This window comes from Desmodus rotundus, chromosome 5 (genome assembly GCF_022682495.2).
Source record: "Desmodus rotundus isolate HL8 chromosome 5, HLdesRot8A.1, whole genome shotgun sequence".
Classification (NCBI taxonomy): Eukaryota; Metazoa; Chordata; class Mammalia; order Chiroptera; family Phyllostomidae; genus Desmodus; species Desmodus rotundus.
The window spans coordinates 151,597,066-151,612,042 of NC_071391.1; the positions used below are offsets into that span (position 1 = coordinate 151,597,066).

At 43.2% G+C, this 14,977-nt stretch overlaps 1 protein-coding gene across 1 annotated transcript in view; it reads right to left on the reverse strand.

The window, feature by feature from the left end:
• The window catches only part of BABAM2 (BRISC and BRCA1 A complex member 2), a 335,445-nt gene that overhangs the window by 26,036 nt on the left and 294,432 nt on the right, over positions 1-14,977 (reverse strand). The window contains exon 11 of the mRNA XM_024552599.4: positions 4,502-4,655. Within this exon, the coding sequence (XP_024408367.3) occupies positions 4,502-4,655 (154 nt within the window). The remainder of the gene's footprint in view (positions 1-4,501; positions 4,656-14,977) is intronic.

Genomic DNA, 14,977 nt, shown 5'->3' on the forward strand with positions numbered 1-14,977 from the left:
AAGTACAGAAAGCAAAAATTGATAGAACTAAAAGGGAAAACAGACAAATCCAAAATCATAGGTAGAAATTTTAACACCTCCATTCAGAGGCTGATCTAGTAATAAACACAAAAAATTACAGTAACGATACAGAAGATTTGAATAACACTAATAAGTAATTTGGCTAAATGTATATATATAATATTATACCTCAAAACTGCAGGACACACATTCAAGTTCACATGGATTAATTACCAAGATATGTTGAGCCATAAAACAAATCTCAACAGATTTCAATGGATTAAAATCTTACATATTATGATCTTTGACCAAAACAGAATTCAATCAGAAATCAATAATAAGATATCTAGAAAACCCCTCAAACACTTGAAATTCAAGCAGCACAATTTTAAATAACCCAGGAATCAAAAAGAAACCACAAAGGAAATTAGAAAACATTTCTAAATATTTCCAACAAAATGATAATGAAAAACAACATCAAAATTTGTGGGATGCAGCTAAAGCAAACCTCAGAAAGTTTAGAATCATAAAGGCTTATATTAAAAAAGAAGAAAGGACTAAAACCAATGACCTAAGCTTCCATTCTCAGAAGGCTGAAAAAATAATGAATTAAACTGAAACTAAGTAGAAGAAAATAGTGAAGATAAAAGCATAAGTTAATAAAATAGAAAAGAAATCATGGGTAAAATCAGCAAGGTCAAACTTGTTTCTTTGAAAAGATTAGTAAAATTGATAACCCCCTAGCTAGACTGTTTAAAAAAAAAGGAGAAAAATATACAAATTTTCAGCATAAGGAATGAAAGTGGTAATATCACTATAGCTCCTATAGGTAGTAAAAGAAAAATGAGAAAATATTACAAAAATTATGCAAAAACTTAGACATGATGGATAAATTCCTTAAAAACAAACAGGCACACAATGTGCTAGAATTAGCACAAGAAGAAATTTTAAAAATCTGAGTCTCTCTGTATTTAATAAAGACATCAATTTTGGGGGCCACAAATAAAACTCAAATACTGAGAAAAAAACAGAGCCGAACCTACACAAACCCTTTCAGAGAGTGGAGGAGGAAGGAAAACGTGCCAGTTCATTTTATGAAACCATCATTGTGCTGTTACTAAAATCCAACAAGGACAACTCAAAGAAAAGAAATTTCAGACCAATATCATCAATGAGCATAGACATAAACACCTTAACACAATTTTGGCTACCAAATACAGTAAAGGGTAAAATATCATGACTGAGAGAGGTTTGTTTATCCCTGGAATGCAAGGTTGGTCTAACTTCTAAAAACTAATTAAAGCAATTCACCACTTTAATAGCATGAAGAAAACCCACAGGATCTATGCCAGTACATGCAGAAAAAGCATTCTACAGAATTCAGGCCCACTCATGATAAACACTCTTAGCAAAGTAGGAATATGTGGGAATTTCTTCAACGTGAGAAGGACGTCTATGTACAACCTATTGCTAATACAACTTGAATGTGTAAACATAAGGCCAGATGTCTGCTCTCACATTTGTGTACACATCCTACTGGAGGCCCCAGTCAACTAGGAAAAAGAAATTTAAAAAAGGGAGAGAGTACAAAGATGAGAAAGAAAGAAGTAAAGCTGCTAACAGATGACATGACTGTGTGTAAAAAAAAGCTAAGAGGGAAAATAGCTGCTGGCAAGTTAGCACGGATGGGAAAACCTTAAGGAAGAACACTGTGTAAGGAGTGGATCTGGAAGGACAGAAAAAGGGCAGGGGGAAGGAGTGAGCAAAGGCACAGTGGGACAGAAACTAAACCCAAGGGTCTTTCACAGGTCTGCTCACAGACAGACCCTTCCTATCAAGCCTATCCAGCAGGGAGGAGAACAGACCTGTTTTACAGGATGAAGTTCAAGAGGTTAACAGCCTTGCTCAAGGCCACAGAGCCTCCAGGGTTAGACCTTATGATAGGAACTGGGGCATGCAGGACCCTAGAGCCTGTGCTCACCCAGGGAAGGGCACTTCACTTGTGCAAACAGAATTTGCTAGGCTACCCCGAGTAAGAAGCGCACGTCCCAGGAAAAGCCCTTGTCGGTGCCAGCAAGTGTCCTTTTTGAGTTCACATGTGCAGAATTTTGCTCGACAGGAGGGAACACACAGCCGTCTCCACTCAAAGGGATCTACCGCTGTTCATAAACCGTGAGACTGTTTATGCCACGGGCAGAGCTCTCGAAATGAATCGGAGCCTTTCACGCACTGTGTGCATACAATGCCTCCTCAGGACAAAGAAAATGGGTGTGGGGGGAGCGCTGCAGTGAACCTTTCTTTCCGGCCTTTCTCTCCACCTTTCCCCACCAGGCTCCGATCTGTATTGCAGGACAGTGCCCCGGCTGTGCTTACCCACTGCCCAGCCTTCTGACACGACCCAGGGAAGCCACCCAGTTCCACTTAAGAAGAAAGCTTTTAAACTGTTTCTTCTTCCTGGCATGAAGCTGCTGGCTTTTTCTCTTATTACATTTAAAATGAATCCTTCTCACTACAGTAGAAGGCAGATTTTTTTCTCAATGTTACTTCAGATGTTTTCTTTAGACTGGTGTTAACATAAAGCAAATGTCTCTTCCAACTCTGAACCAATCTGTTAAGATAAACAAGCTTCACTTACAATATTCCCATACTGAAATCACAGGCTTGTGGTCTGCAGCTCCTTAAAGACTCAATTCATACACGCTAAAATGTCTACTCAGTATGCCCCGCCCCCCCCCCCCCCCCCCGATAGTTTTGCCATGGAAACCACAAAGACACATCTGGTTCAGACTCCACAGCACACACCACAAATAACAGCCCGTTTTCTAGAGGCAGATCCTATGTATACACAGGGAAAGCCCAGAGAATTAAACAACGGCAGTACCTCAAACACAAAACTTACTGTATAATCCCTTTTTTCAAGTGTGTTTCAAGGTATGCAAGTCTTCGTCATTGTTATGAGTTACATTTGTATATCCTTGTGCTTTTCCTTAAATAGACTCTCAGACCTGGGTTATCATGGCTAAAAATGGCAAACACAGGGAAAACGGCACACCGAAGGGGCAGTAACAGCAACTCTGGGTTGCGCAGATGAATCTAGGGAGGCCTGGGTTTCCAGAGGACGCCACTCTGTCATTACTTGGAAGAGTCCCGATCCTGCTATAAGTGAAGGTCCTGTACCTTGGAAAGATGGGAGATGCCTGGGAGGGAGAGAAGTCTCAGGGAGGGGGAGGCTTGAGCAAGAAGTCCTACTAATCAAGAGCATTCTCGGTCTGGAAGGCCAGGTTTTGTTAGGAGGTACTTTAAAACGGTTGGAAGTGTGGTATGATGGAGGCTTTGGTCTCTCCTGCTGGCCTACAGACTCCATGAAGACACAGACAACTTCTCATTTGCTTATCATTGTACCCCCGGCATGGGGCACTTGCCTGGAACGTGGTAGATGCTCAGTAAATACTGGATGAGCAAATGAAGAGGATGCTTAATAGATAATTTTTCTTTTGTGTGATTCTTTGAATCTGGTCATCCTTCGATTGAGATCCCAGGTATGAGCATAAGGCTGTTCAGAGTGACAAAATAATAACCCCTTGCCGTTCAAACTATGACTTATTTTTAGAAACTATGATTTTGATCCCCTGTTGCTTCAGTCAAGGAGGCCATGGTTCATGAAGACTGGTTTGCACATACTGAAGTCTCACCTATACTCACCTATACGGCATGTTTCTACACTTCCCCATTCCACCTGACTGGTGACCTCTTTCTGCAGAGAGGTCCGTGTCGGATACTTGTAACTGTGAACTCCACACGCAGCTAACTTCAACCTCTACTAAATTCCCAACCTTCTCCCAAAGGGATTTTAATAGTTCTGGGCTATCTGTGTAGCCACTTATTTAATCAAGGTCAACGTGGGCCCTGCTTTGGGCGATGGCTGCAGAGATGCAGTGAGGTATATACGTCACCCTGTTCCTTCAGAGACATTGCAGCTCCATACGAAAGGGCAGGGACCAGATCCTTGCACTGACGACTAAGCAAAACATCTGCTGTCAGCTGAAATTTCCTGTTTTTTAAAAAAATATGAAAGCAGCTGCCCACACTTCCACGGACACCCTTTATCCACAACTCTAATTCCTATCTAGTACTTCTCTAAAGAGACCAGTAGATTTCTGCTAGATCCCGAAACCCATTGAAAATAACAACAGTAACAGCGCCGTGCTCCTGATTAGGCTGGCTGAGGGGTTGGCAAGTTTTTGCTGCAAAGGGCCAAACAGCAAGTATTTTTGGCTTTGCAGGCCATGTGCTGTCTGTTGCAATGACCCACTCTGCCACAGTAACATGAAAACAGCCACGGAAAACAGGTAAAGACATGGGCGTGGCTGTGTTTCCATAAACCTTTACTTACAAACAGAGGCCCAGGGCAGGCTTCACCCAGTGGGCAACACCTTGCCAACCCCTGAACTAAACAGACAACATGTTCTTCCCTGTAGGAAATAACAATGGATTCACTCACTTTGCTCTTTTGGCCATTTCGTTTCCATCCCATCTGGGGCTGTATGGGTAATTTTTCTGGGCCTGGGAATAAAGCTGTCCACTATTGGTGAAGTGATAGACGGACTGAAATGTGAGCGTCGGCTGGTCTCGAGGGAAAAACAGGGGCAGGTCAACTGCAAACACAGAAAAAAGGATAAGAAAGTTAGGGTTTCAGTGCATCTTCACACAATTTTTTGGCTAAATCTAAATGCTGGGTACAAGACTCTATTTAAGCCACACATACCGGTTGAGGCTTAGGTAAAAGGTGCAGAGAGAGGGACCAAGAAATACAAGGTGCCTTCCCTGCCTTCAGGGAGCTTACGGGTAGGTAGAGGCAGACCACACGTAAGTGAAAATGTGACCACTCTGAGGCATGGTGTGTAGGTGCTGAAGGATGCCACCTGAACCTCTCCTGGGGCACTTACCTTGCCCAGTGGTCTAAGCAGAGTTAGCTGTGTGCCTGCGTTAAGTCTATTAGACCATAAACACTTCGAAGGCTGAGCAGTGTCTTCCTCACCTGTAATCTGACGGAGGAAGTGCGGTGGAGGCTGTCCTCAATCATGAATCAGAAAGGGGCTCACCAAGAGGACAGCTGCTAATCTTTCCATATTACAGGATATGGCAACTGGACCCCCAGAGAAAATAAAGTGATCACTTTACTTCTAATCAAGCAGTGAATTTTGATACTCAGCAGTTTCAGGGCCTTCCGCGTGTGTGACTGCACAGACCTCCTCCTAACCAGCGGGAGCCCCCTGATGGCACGCACCCGACCGGAGCACTACGTGTCTGCTGCGAGGACAGACTGACGCTCATCTCCGTGGTTACCACGAATGATGCGCTTTCGCTGTTCGCCTGGGGTTCTTTAACTCCATTTTTAAAAAGAAAACGACACTGGTTTTACTGGAGGCAAACCATCAGTAAGAACAGATTGTCTCAATAGCTAAAATGTATATTTGTGGGAAGGTTACCCATCTCTAGAACAGAGAACAGGCACATTAATTTATCAAAAATAGTAACAAGAAGAACACGTGTAGAATTTCTAGCTTTACAGGGTACTTCTACATACTTTATCTAATTTGACAGTTATGACTCTGGGAAGAAGACATGATTTTTACCATCTGCATTTAACAGATGAACAAACTTGAGACTCCAAGAGGGTTATTCACTTGCTCACGCCACAGCGAGGCAGAGGCAGGACTCAAACCTAGTCTCACGATTTAAATCCTAAGCTCATTCTACGAGGCCACGTTGACTTGATTGGTACAACCTGCTTGCCACACACTCTGTCACAATTACAACTCAGTAAGTTCAAGTGTTTACTGTGAAGGATGTAAAAGGCTCATCTTTTTGGCGACACGAGGCAAATATATGAAAAAAAGAAACCCCAAATACTAGATTGTTATTCCAGTTTGGGGTGACATGTGACTTGGACTAGGTTCTCTTAGGACCCGCCATGATTTCTTGAAGAAAAAGTCAGGTTTGCAGCAAACTTGAAAAAGAAAAGAAAAGAAAAGAAAACACAAACAAACCAAGAAATAGAAAACTGTCCGGCCGGGGCGGAGGGCGGGGGGGGCCTCCAGCCTCGAGTGTGTCTGACTCTGACTCAGTGCTGCAGGGGGTTTCTGAGTGAGTCACTCCACAGCCAGAGAAAAGTGGCAAGATTTCGAAGGTCCACTCTTTAGTCACATTTTCCGCCTCAGTGCAGTCTCAGTGTCTATTTGTGCCAGAACACAGATTTAGTAACATATAGAACAATACAAAATATGAAAAACAGACTAATTCAAATTATAAGGAATTTGATCCAAAAAACACTTTGGAGTCCCGTATGTTACAAAGCATGGTCTGTAACATCTTTAGTCATTCTGAATAAATACTGCTTTCTAAAATAAGTTTATATTTGTCCTGATTACTCATTTATTTCTCCCGGTTAATTTTAGAAAAAATGCCTATTCACATACACTTGAATTATGTTTACGTATACATTTCCAAATATAAAACAAGATCCAGATTAACGCTGAAAACAATCACTAATAGCATAGGTGAAAAGTATATAACATGTAAGTTTCCATTCAAAAAACCAACACTTTTGAATAATAGAATTCAATGGCAATAATTGACTAATTTAAAGCAAACATAGTCACCATCCAGTATCAAAGTAACATCACAGATAACACCACAGGCTTCACGATGCTCAAGCTACCAGCTTTTTGGGCTTTGGAATGTATCATATTTCTTGTTCCTGTTGTTTTGTTTTGTTGCAAATGAATTGCTGGTGTTTTGATAATCTGAAAAATGATTTTCCCACCTAGTTCTGAACCATGCACTTTGTTCCCCAAAATGCCCAATTAGCATCAGAAATAATTCAAAATGTGAATGCAAATTTATTTACCTAGGCAAGTGAGTTGTTTTAATTAAAAAAAACAAATGCCAGCCACTTACAGGGACAGTGATCTCACAAAAGCATTGATTACACTATTTCTCCATGGAGGCTTTTCTATAAATGTACAGCTGAAGCCAATGTTAAAACCTGAACACAATACCTGGATATCAGGTGAGCAGGAATGGCTAGAGTATTTCAGAAACAACGTCAGTAATCCACATACTAATTCACATGTGAGAAAATTAGAAAAATATCTGGCTCAACTAAACTAAGTTGTATCCTGTCTGTATAAGTCAGCAGTCAATAAAAGAATGGCTTCTTTAAAAATGTTCTAGGCATAAGAAAAAATTAACGAAAATATTTATAAGAAATCCTTTGCATTCTTCTTGTGAGAATGATTTAAATGGTACAAATTAGTCAGAACTAAAGAAAAACAAAACCTGTTCCCCCATCCCCAATGTTTCTGTCACTTAACATCTGCCTATAGGCTCACTCATGATTTTCTGACGCACAGAACACCGCTTCAGGCCTTCAAAATAGCTTCCTTGTTCTGAAGAACTCCCAGGTTCTAAGCAGCTTCGGCTCATGGTTTCAACGATTTCAAAATTAAACATTTTAACCATTTACTTCCTCAGAACCCAACCCACCCACTGGCTCATGTTTGATTCCCGGAGTATTTGGGTCAGTTACTGCCAGTACTATTTTGACAACTGCTTTCTATTTCCTTCTTCCTGGATGCAGAGATTGAATTCTGGTCAGCTCTCTACCCGGGGGAGGGATGGTCCTCACTTGTTCAGTATAATCTCAATAACCCCTTTCAAAGCATTACTTCAGGAACTTGCTGAAACAGGCCACACCCAAACACTTCTAGTTCTGCACAACCTGGTCAGTGCACAGGACTCCTTCCCAGGGCCTTGGCGCCCTGGCACTGGGCAGGAATAACTGAACTCTGTACCACCTTGCCTCATGCTGGACAGTTGCTGCAGCGGCAGTCCCACTAGTCACGGTCCCAGAGCAGGTGGTGCTGTGCAGGCGGCCACCGGCCATGCAGCCTTGGGAGGGAGCAGGATGCTGCCAGTCTCTAAAGCACCCTGGCTTCAAATGGACAGAGGCAGTCTCCCTGTCTCTAGTGAAGGAGCCTAGCCACCCCCAAGTGCTCCTCCTTTCACGAGGAGACTTCACGCAAGTGGTATCGAAGTTCACAAGGCGCTCTAGAAACCTCCCTTCCACAAAACCTCACCTACGGAAAAAGGACACTGAGCGGCCAGAGGAAATTCGACACTGTGTATCTCACCCACAGGACAGCTGTCAGATACTCAGAACATTTCAGGCACAGTTCTAACGAGTCTGATTTATATGATTTTTCCAGAAAATAATCTAATTATGGCAAGATGAGGGCAAGGCATATTAACAGCGAACAGAGATAACTAGCAACCTGACACAAAGGAAGGAGAGGGAATAATATATAAAAGCAGACTTAGGAAATCAAAAAGAACCCTAGTCTGGGGTCGTTTAGTGTAGAAACAGAAATTCGATCATCCGTCCAGTTACGGCCATACAGGAAGTGATGTTCACCTCCAGCCCTGGAAACTACAGAAGACACTCTGTGGCCCGACCCAGAGCCATTCTCCATCCTTCTTCATGGGCAGAGCCCCGCCCACTCCGGAGCCCAGCAGTGCCGGATGCCCACTCTCTCGGCTTCCGAAGAACCGAAGCACAGAACGTGACTCAGCCCTACTGATGGGGCCCTAGGGAAGTTGGCTGGGGGTCTTCTGAGAAATACTTTCCTCTGTGATTACAGACATGTGTAAGGAGAGGCCCCCATTCCATTCATGTCAGATCCAGAGGCAAGGAGTTGTGTGCCCATCTTGTGACCACGAGGGGAAAGTCAGCCCCATGTCACTGGGGTGCGGGATTCGTCATCCTTGGGACTGACCAGCTCAGGGTTCTTCTTCTGTGAGGCAGTCACAAGTCCTAACTATTTAAACCTCTTTTTTTCCCTTTTCATTGCATCTGTTGGGCTGACACTGGTGAACAAAATTATACAGGTTTCAGGTGCACAGTTCCACAACACATCCTCTTTTCCCTGTGCTGTGTGTTCAGCACCCTTATTCCCTCAACCCCTCCTCCAACCCCCTCCCCCGCAATCACCACACTGTTGTCCGAGGCCATGAGTTTTTTCTAGGCCTCTTTTCAATCAGGTCTTCTCAGACTTGCAATCAAAGGCATCTAAGGAAATGCTACTTCTTGCAGCTTCTGTTTAAGAAGGCAGGATAATTGTATAATCTATTACAGAAATATTTCCACCAAGCATGGTTAAAAAACATTCAAGGCACATAAATAGGAAAGTTTTAGCCGTCTGGAAAATTCAGTTCTGTGGGACAGTTCCATCCTTGAAAATGCCAAACAAATGAGGGGTTAACCATAATTGCTTCCTCGGGAGTCGCATCATCAAATATTTTCACCGTTAGTCACAAGTCAGCCATTACTTCACTTCTCCAGTCCTTCCAAACGACACACTCCTGTGCTTTCCCCCCGTGCCCCTGGGTTAGTAGGGAAGACACTCATGGATTCGCTCTGCGGTGGTTACGGTTGTTCCCATTTCCAGGCCGCTCAGGCCTCTTCAGTTCCTCGAAGACTCACGAGGAGAGAGCTCTAACTCCCTGTGGCCTTGCTGTAAACCCCCCTCCGACAGCGACGCCATCAGTCTTTCCGAGAGCAGTCTGCACACAGCTCGTCCCAGGCTACCCCGTGGTGGGCACACAGCCAGCTAGGGAAGCCGGCCATCCATTTACTAACCAGCCCGATCTCACTAACTACACACTGCACCTTCAGGACACACGGGCTGTAACCACTAGGGAGTTAAACACCACGTATCCAAAATACTCGCCTACAGGCAATATAAAAGTAAGGTTTTCCAGTTCAGAAGTATCCCAGGCTAAGGCACCAAACATTTCCTTTTACTGACATCACTGCCTTTCATGTCAGTGACAGGGGAGACTAAATATTAACCGGATTTTGTTCAACTGGCTTCAGATTTTCACTCTTTTGTGTGATTTGATCATGCTAACAGGTTACCTTTGGGGTTTTAATATTACCAAACTGAAGCCTGGAGTTTCTTGAATTTTGCTGTAAGTTCAAAATATTAAGATTTGACTAAGGTAGATACATGGGTATCTGCTTTGGAGTGTAGACATTCTTCTATGAGTGGTGTTGCCCTTGAACATTTCTAGGGAAATACACCATTTCCACCCACTCCAGTGGGTCAGACATTTTCCTACAATTTAAACATCGTCAGCATAGTATAAATTCTCCAGAATGGAGAATGTTTGAAAGGTATGATGCACAAATCAAAAGTAAGTTGTTCATTATTAAAAGAGAGCAGCCATTCATTTCTCAGTATGGAAAGTGATTGCTCCTTACAAAACATCTCGAGACTCACTTGTGTGTCCCCTATAGTCAGGAGGCTGAGTGCAAAGCCTTAATAAAGGATGGGCTGTGGGCTTGGAAACCATATCCCTCCAGAGCGATGAGATAGGGTTAGCAGCCCTGGTCACCACGTCATTCCGCTATGCAGAAATCTTCACTTATTTTTAGTTGGGTGTCAGACTTTGCAAGCATTCCCCACTCCAAGCATACACTGTTCTGGGCTACTAAAATTGTAGAAAACTCTCCGACCCACTAGATTAGGTGGCAGGGGATACTTTCCTTAGGAAGGCTCGAAGATAAGCCACTCCATTCTTGGGCTGTGTCAGGTGAGATGGACAGGAAATGGCCAGTCTAGGTGGCACCGAATGTGTAAGTGGGGAAGGTGCATGCTTTGGTGATGGGCACTGGGTCAATTGACCTCTCTGGCCCTCTTTTCCTGTCCATAAACTGGAAAAACTCTAACCTCCAGGTTGAAAATAAAGCAGGGGCACAGTGTTTGGCACATAGAAAGTGCTTGATGAGGAGGGTGAACGCCCACAGGAATGTAAGAACAGGATGGTGTTGTGGAAAGAACATGACCTTCGGATTTTGACAGATCTGGGCTTGATTCCTGCTCTGCCAGTTGCTGCCTGGGTGACCTCAGGTAATTTACTAAACCCTGAGTCTAGGTTTTCTCACCTTTAAAATGGGGTAATACCTACCTTACAAGGCTGCTGAGTGGTTTACATGATATAATGAATATATGTAGAATACTTGGCGAGTAGCAGATACCCATAAGGATACCTATTATTAGTCGCTTTTCTCTTAGAAGCAATTAAAAAAACAAACTTGAGGCTATATTATTTTTTTCCAACCTGACTTCCAGCTCAGAAAATACAGTCCATAGGTTAAAAGTAGTCATGTTATTTCAATCAAGCTTCCAATTTAGTTTTGCCCATTTTTAAATTTGAGGCAAATTTGGGAGTCCTTAGGAACTCTTCACTTTTAATTCTATGATCTTCCTTAAAAAAGAAATCATAACTCTGGAGAATCCAAGATCATATACGGTTTTGCAGCAAAAGTTGACCACAGACCAGAAAACATCTGAACAGAAAAACCTGGTGAAAACTTGGTTAGACAATGTAATATTCTTTCCATTCTTGTAGGTGTTTCCTTTAAGGCAAAGAAAGGTTTTTACTTTTTTCACTAAACTACTTATTTGTGAGTGATTTTGTTTTTTTGGGAAAAAGAAGACCAGAAATGTAATCAATCTTTGTATACCTAAAGATGACCTACTTGGGCTGTGAACCACCCAGGTTTTTTGCTTAGTCATTGTTTTTCTGGCCAGTTCCTTGGCCATTATTTCTTCTACAAGAATGAGTTGGGAGATATAGTTGGGAAATGGACATTAATTCATGTTCTTTTTTGATAGCAATTCCAATTAGAAGTTTCGTTTGAGATGAAAGCAGGATTCTCTCTAAAAGGATGTTTTTAAACTGTCATATTCTCATATGTAACTAACTCGAATTGAAGAGAATAAACTGTGTAAACATGAGGTGATCACGTTGAGGTATGCCCTGGACTTAAATGAGCCTCTTGACTTATATATCCAAATTCAAAGGAATAGGATCATTTTCAGACAAAGGTACTGGATCAGTGGTACCTAAGAAAAGCATATTCACACCTAGTAACTAAGGATTTATTCTTGGAAGCTCCAAAACTTTTTTCCTTTTTATTGTTGTTGTTGTTGTTTTTTATAGACATCTTTCTAGAGTGGACTTCACATTTCCTTCTAAATGACTCGAAGTCAGAATTCTGAATATTAACTCCTGGAGTGGGACATACAGTTGGTAGTTTGTGGTTCCCATCACCCAGGACTCCCAGTCCAGGCTATGAGGTTAGTATACCTGTACACCACAGACCTTCTCTGGGCAGTCAAGTTGCTTGGGGCTTGGGAACTAGTGCACCAAGCATATGAGAGGGTGTAGCTCAGGCCTGGAGGGCTCCACACACTCTGCGACCCTCTTCAATCCACTCCCTGCCTTTTGGCTGCGTTTTGACAGGTACGCTTAAAGGGCTGGGCTAAGCTTCAGGGAGGTGAGAGAGTTCCTTAAAAATCTCCACATCTTGTTACAACAGAGGGCACATTCTTAAACCACAGTTCAGAAAGGGGCCTTGGAAGTCATCTTCCCGCTTGGTAACGGAGGAGCCCAGGGCCCAGAGTGGGGAACCGCTTGGGCTGCCACACTGGGAGCCCCAGGGTCTCAGCCCACAGCTGGGGAGCTACCCTGCTCCAGGTCACTGGTAGTCCAGTAAGCCTCCCTGCAGGAGCAAAGTAACACAGCTACCACAGCGGCTTTTGCAGTGGGACTGTGGGCTCCTCATTAACCCAAATCTGAAAAATCTCTTACTGCCGGTAACAGCGAGGTGTGTCTTCTTGTTTTGTTTTATCCTAATAAATAATGTTTTTAAATGCTAAGAAATGGAATGTATCCATGTTTATCGAATACCTACAATGTGCTGGGTGCTTTCTGCAACATGAGTCTCCCTTACCCCTTTTTATTACGGAACAAGTCCTCCTGGGGCAGGCCCAAGAACTTCCTTCAGCCACAAAGAAGAGATGGGCCAGGATTAGCACTGGTCCACCTGGTTCAAGAGCCCATGTTCTCCTCACCACAAGTGCTACAGATTACATTTATTGCTTGTTTCTGACGTTCTGGAAGGAGTTCCTACTCAGGGGCATTTGGCTCATCTACCATGTCAGCCGGGGGTTGCTACGGGAGAGCTTGTCCTCTGGCCGCTGATCACGAAAATGTACAGAAGTCTGGGACTGACACGCAGTCATAACAGACCAGGAAGAGGAATATAACGTGTGTGTCTTTCAGACCTGGTAAGTTACACTCGAGGGTGCAATGATCCCAGACTTTTAAGAATTTTTATTTTTGATGTTTCATTTTCTTTGTTTTCTTCCTTTTGATTTGGAAAGTATTTTATGGTCCTATCTATGGGGTTTTAATGGCATTTGACACTGTTGCTCACTTCTGTTCTTCTCCCATGGTTTCCATAACACTGTATCGATTGCTACTTCCTTTTCTTTTAAAATGTTTACTGCCTTCTTTTTTCTGTCTGCTTCACAGCCCCTCTCTCGAAGCTCAGTTGAGGGACACATTAACCCTGAAGCCTTGGCCCTCAGCTTTCCTCCTCCAGAAAGTCCCAGAAAGTCCCATCCATCAATACACAGATCATTTCAAAATCTCCATAACCTTCCCTGACCACTCACCTGGCTTTAGTCTGACCATCCCAGCAGCCCAGGGGATGGCATTAACATAAGCTTTATGGCTTAAATATCTTTTCACATATACTGTTTCATCTGTAATTTCCAAGGTGGCCATAGTACCCCATTTATAGGTAAGAACACTGAAACTCACGAACACAAAGTAGCTTGTTTAGAGTTAGAGTTCTATGGCAGAGCTGGACCTCAAATTCAGGTCTTCAGAGTTTGAACCCAATGGTTCTGATCCACTGGGGTGTTCTGCTATCACCTGGGAAAGAATTATACTACGTGTCTGAAATAAAGCCACAACTCGATTCCCATTTGCCCACGCACAGATGGGGACGAATACTCTGCCAAGCTCAAAACCTCCATGTCACCTTTGGCCCTTCATTCTGCCATTTCTACCTCTGGAAAGGCTCACCACTGACAGCGCATCCTGGGGAGGCCTGTCCACAAGGCTCTGTCCTACTGGGAGGGTATGGGGGAGGGGAGGACTGAGGGTCACATTTACTTCTGCTGTGGATAAACACAAGTGGGAATAGATATATTTAAAAACAACAACCTACTTGACACAGCTGACCATACTTTTGGTTATAAGAACATACACCCACTGTTTTAGGTCAGCTCCAAATACTAGTCAATTCACACCTGAAGTAATTCAATAAGCTTTCTCCGCCTCCAGGAGCTGCTTTGCTATCTGACCTACACCTTGACGCCAGCTTAATTACCTTAATTCTACCTCTTGTTCTAGTCCACAGGGACTAACCACGGTCTCCTGCTGGTGGGGGCAGCTCAGAAGAGGCCTACCTCCCCTCTTCTACTAAAGAAGGTGTGGTACAGTTCATGAGTCTCTGGTTGAAAGACTAAGATTTGAATACCGAAGTCCAAGTTCATATACAGAACACATTTAAGGACAATCAAAAGAGTCAGATTAGGGATAAAAAAGAGAAGGAAGTTCCAAAGGGCTTTAAAATAAAGTACCTTCAACCTGGTCACACCTGAGCAGAGCCTGGTGTGGACTCCACACTTAACCCCTTCTCATTCAGCCTGCGTTCTGCTCCTAAGCTCTCCTCCCTGCTCCACCTAATTCATGACCTGCCAATACTCTCTGCTGAAAATCTCTTTGTTTCTATAGCTAAACAGTTCACTTTAGGTATGTGATTAATTAGTTGCATGGAAAAACAGGTTTGATTCTTTAAATGGTCAACTTGCTCAGTCATCACTCAACCGGAGCTCACAGGAAAATTAAACTGAAATCTGCAGAGGACTGTGTGAGCAGGTATGCATACAGGTCCGAAGGAGAGGTGCAGGAACCCCAGGTCTGGAGAAATGTACCAAGTGGTGCCACATTTTATATGCATGCACACCCCCTGTCTAAATATACATGTGTATGT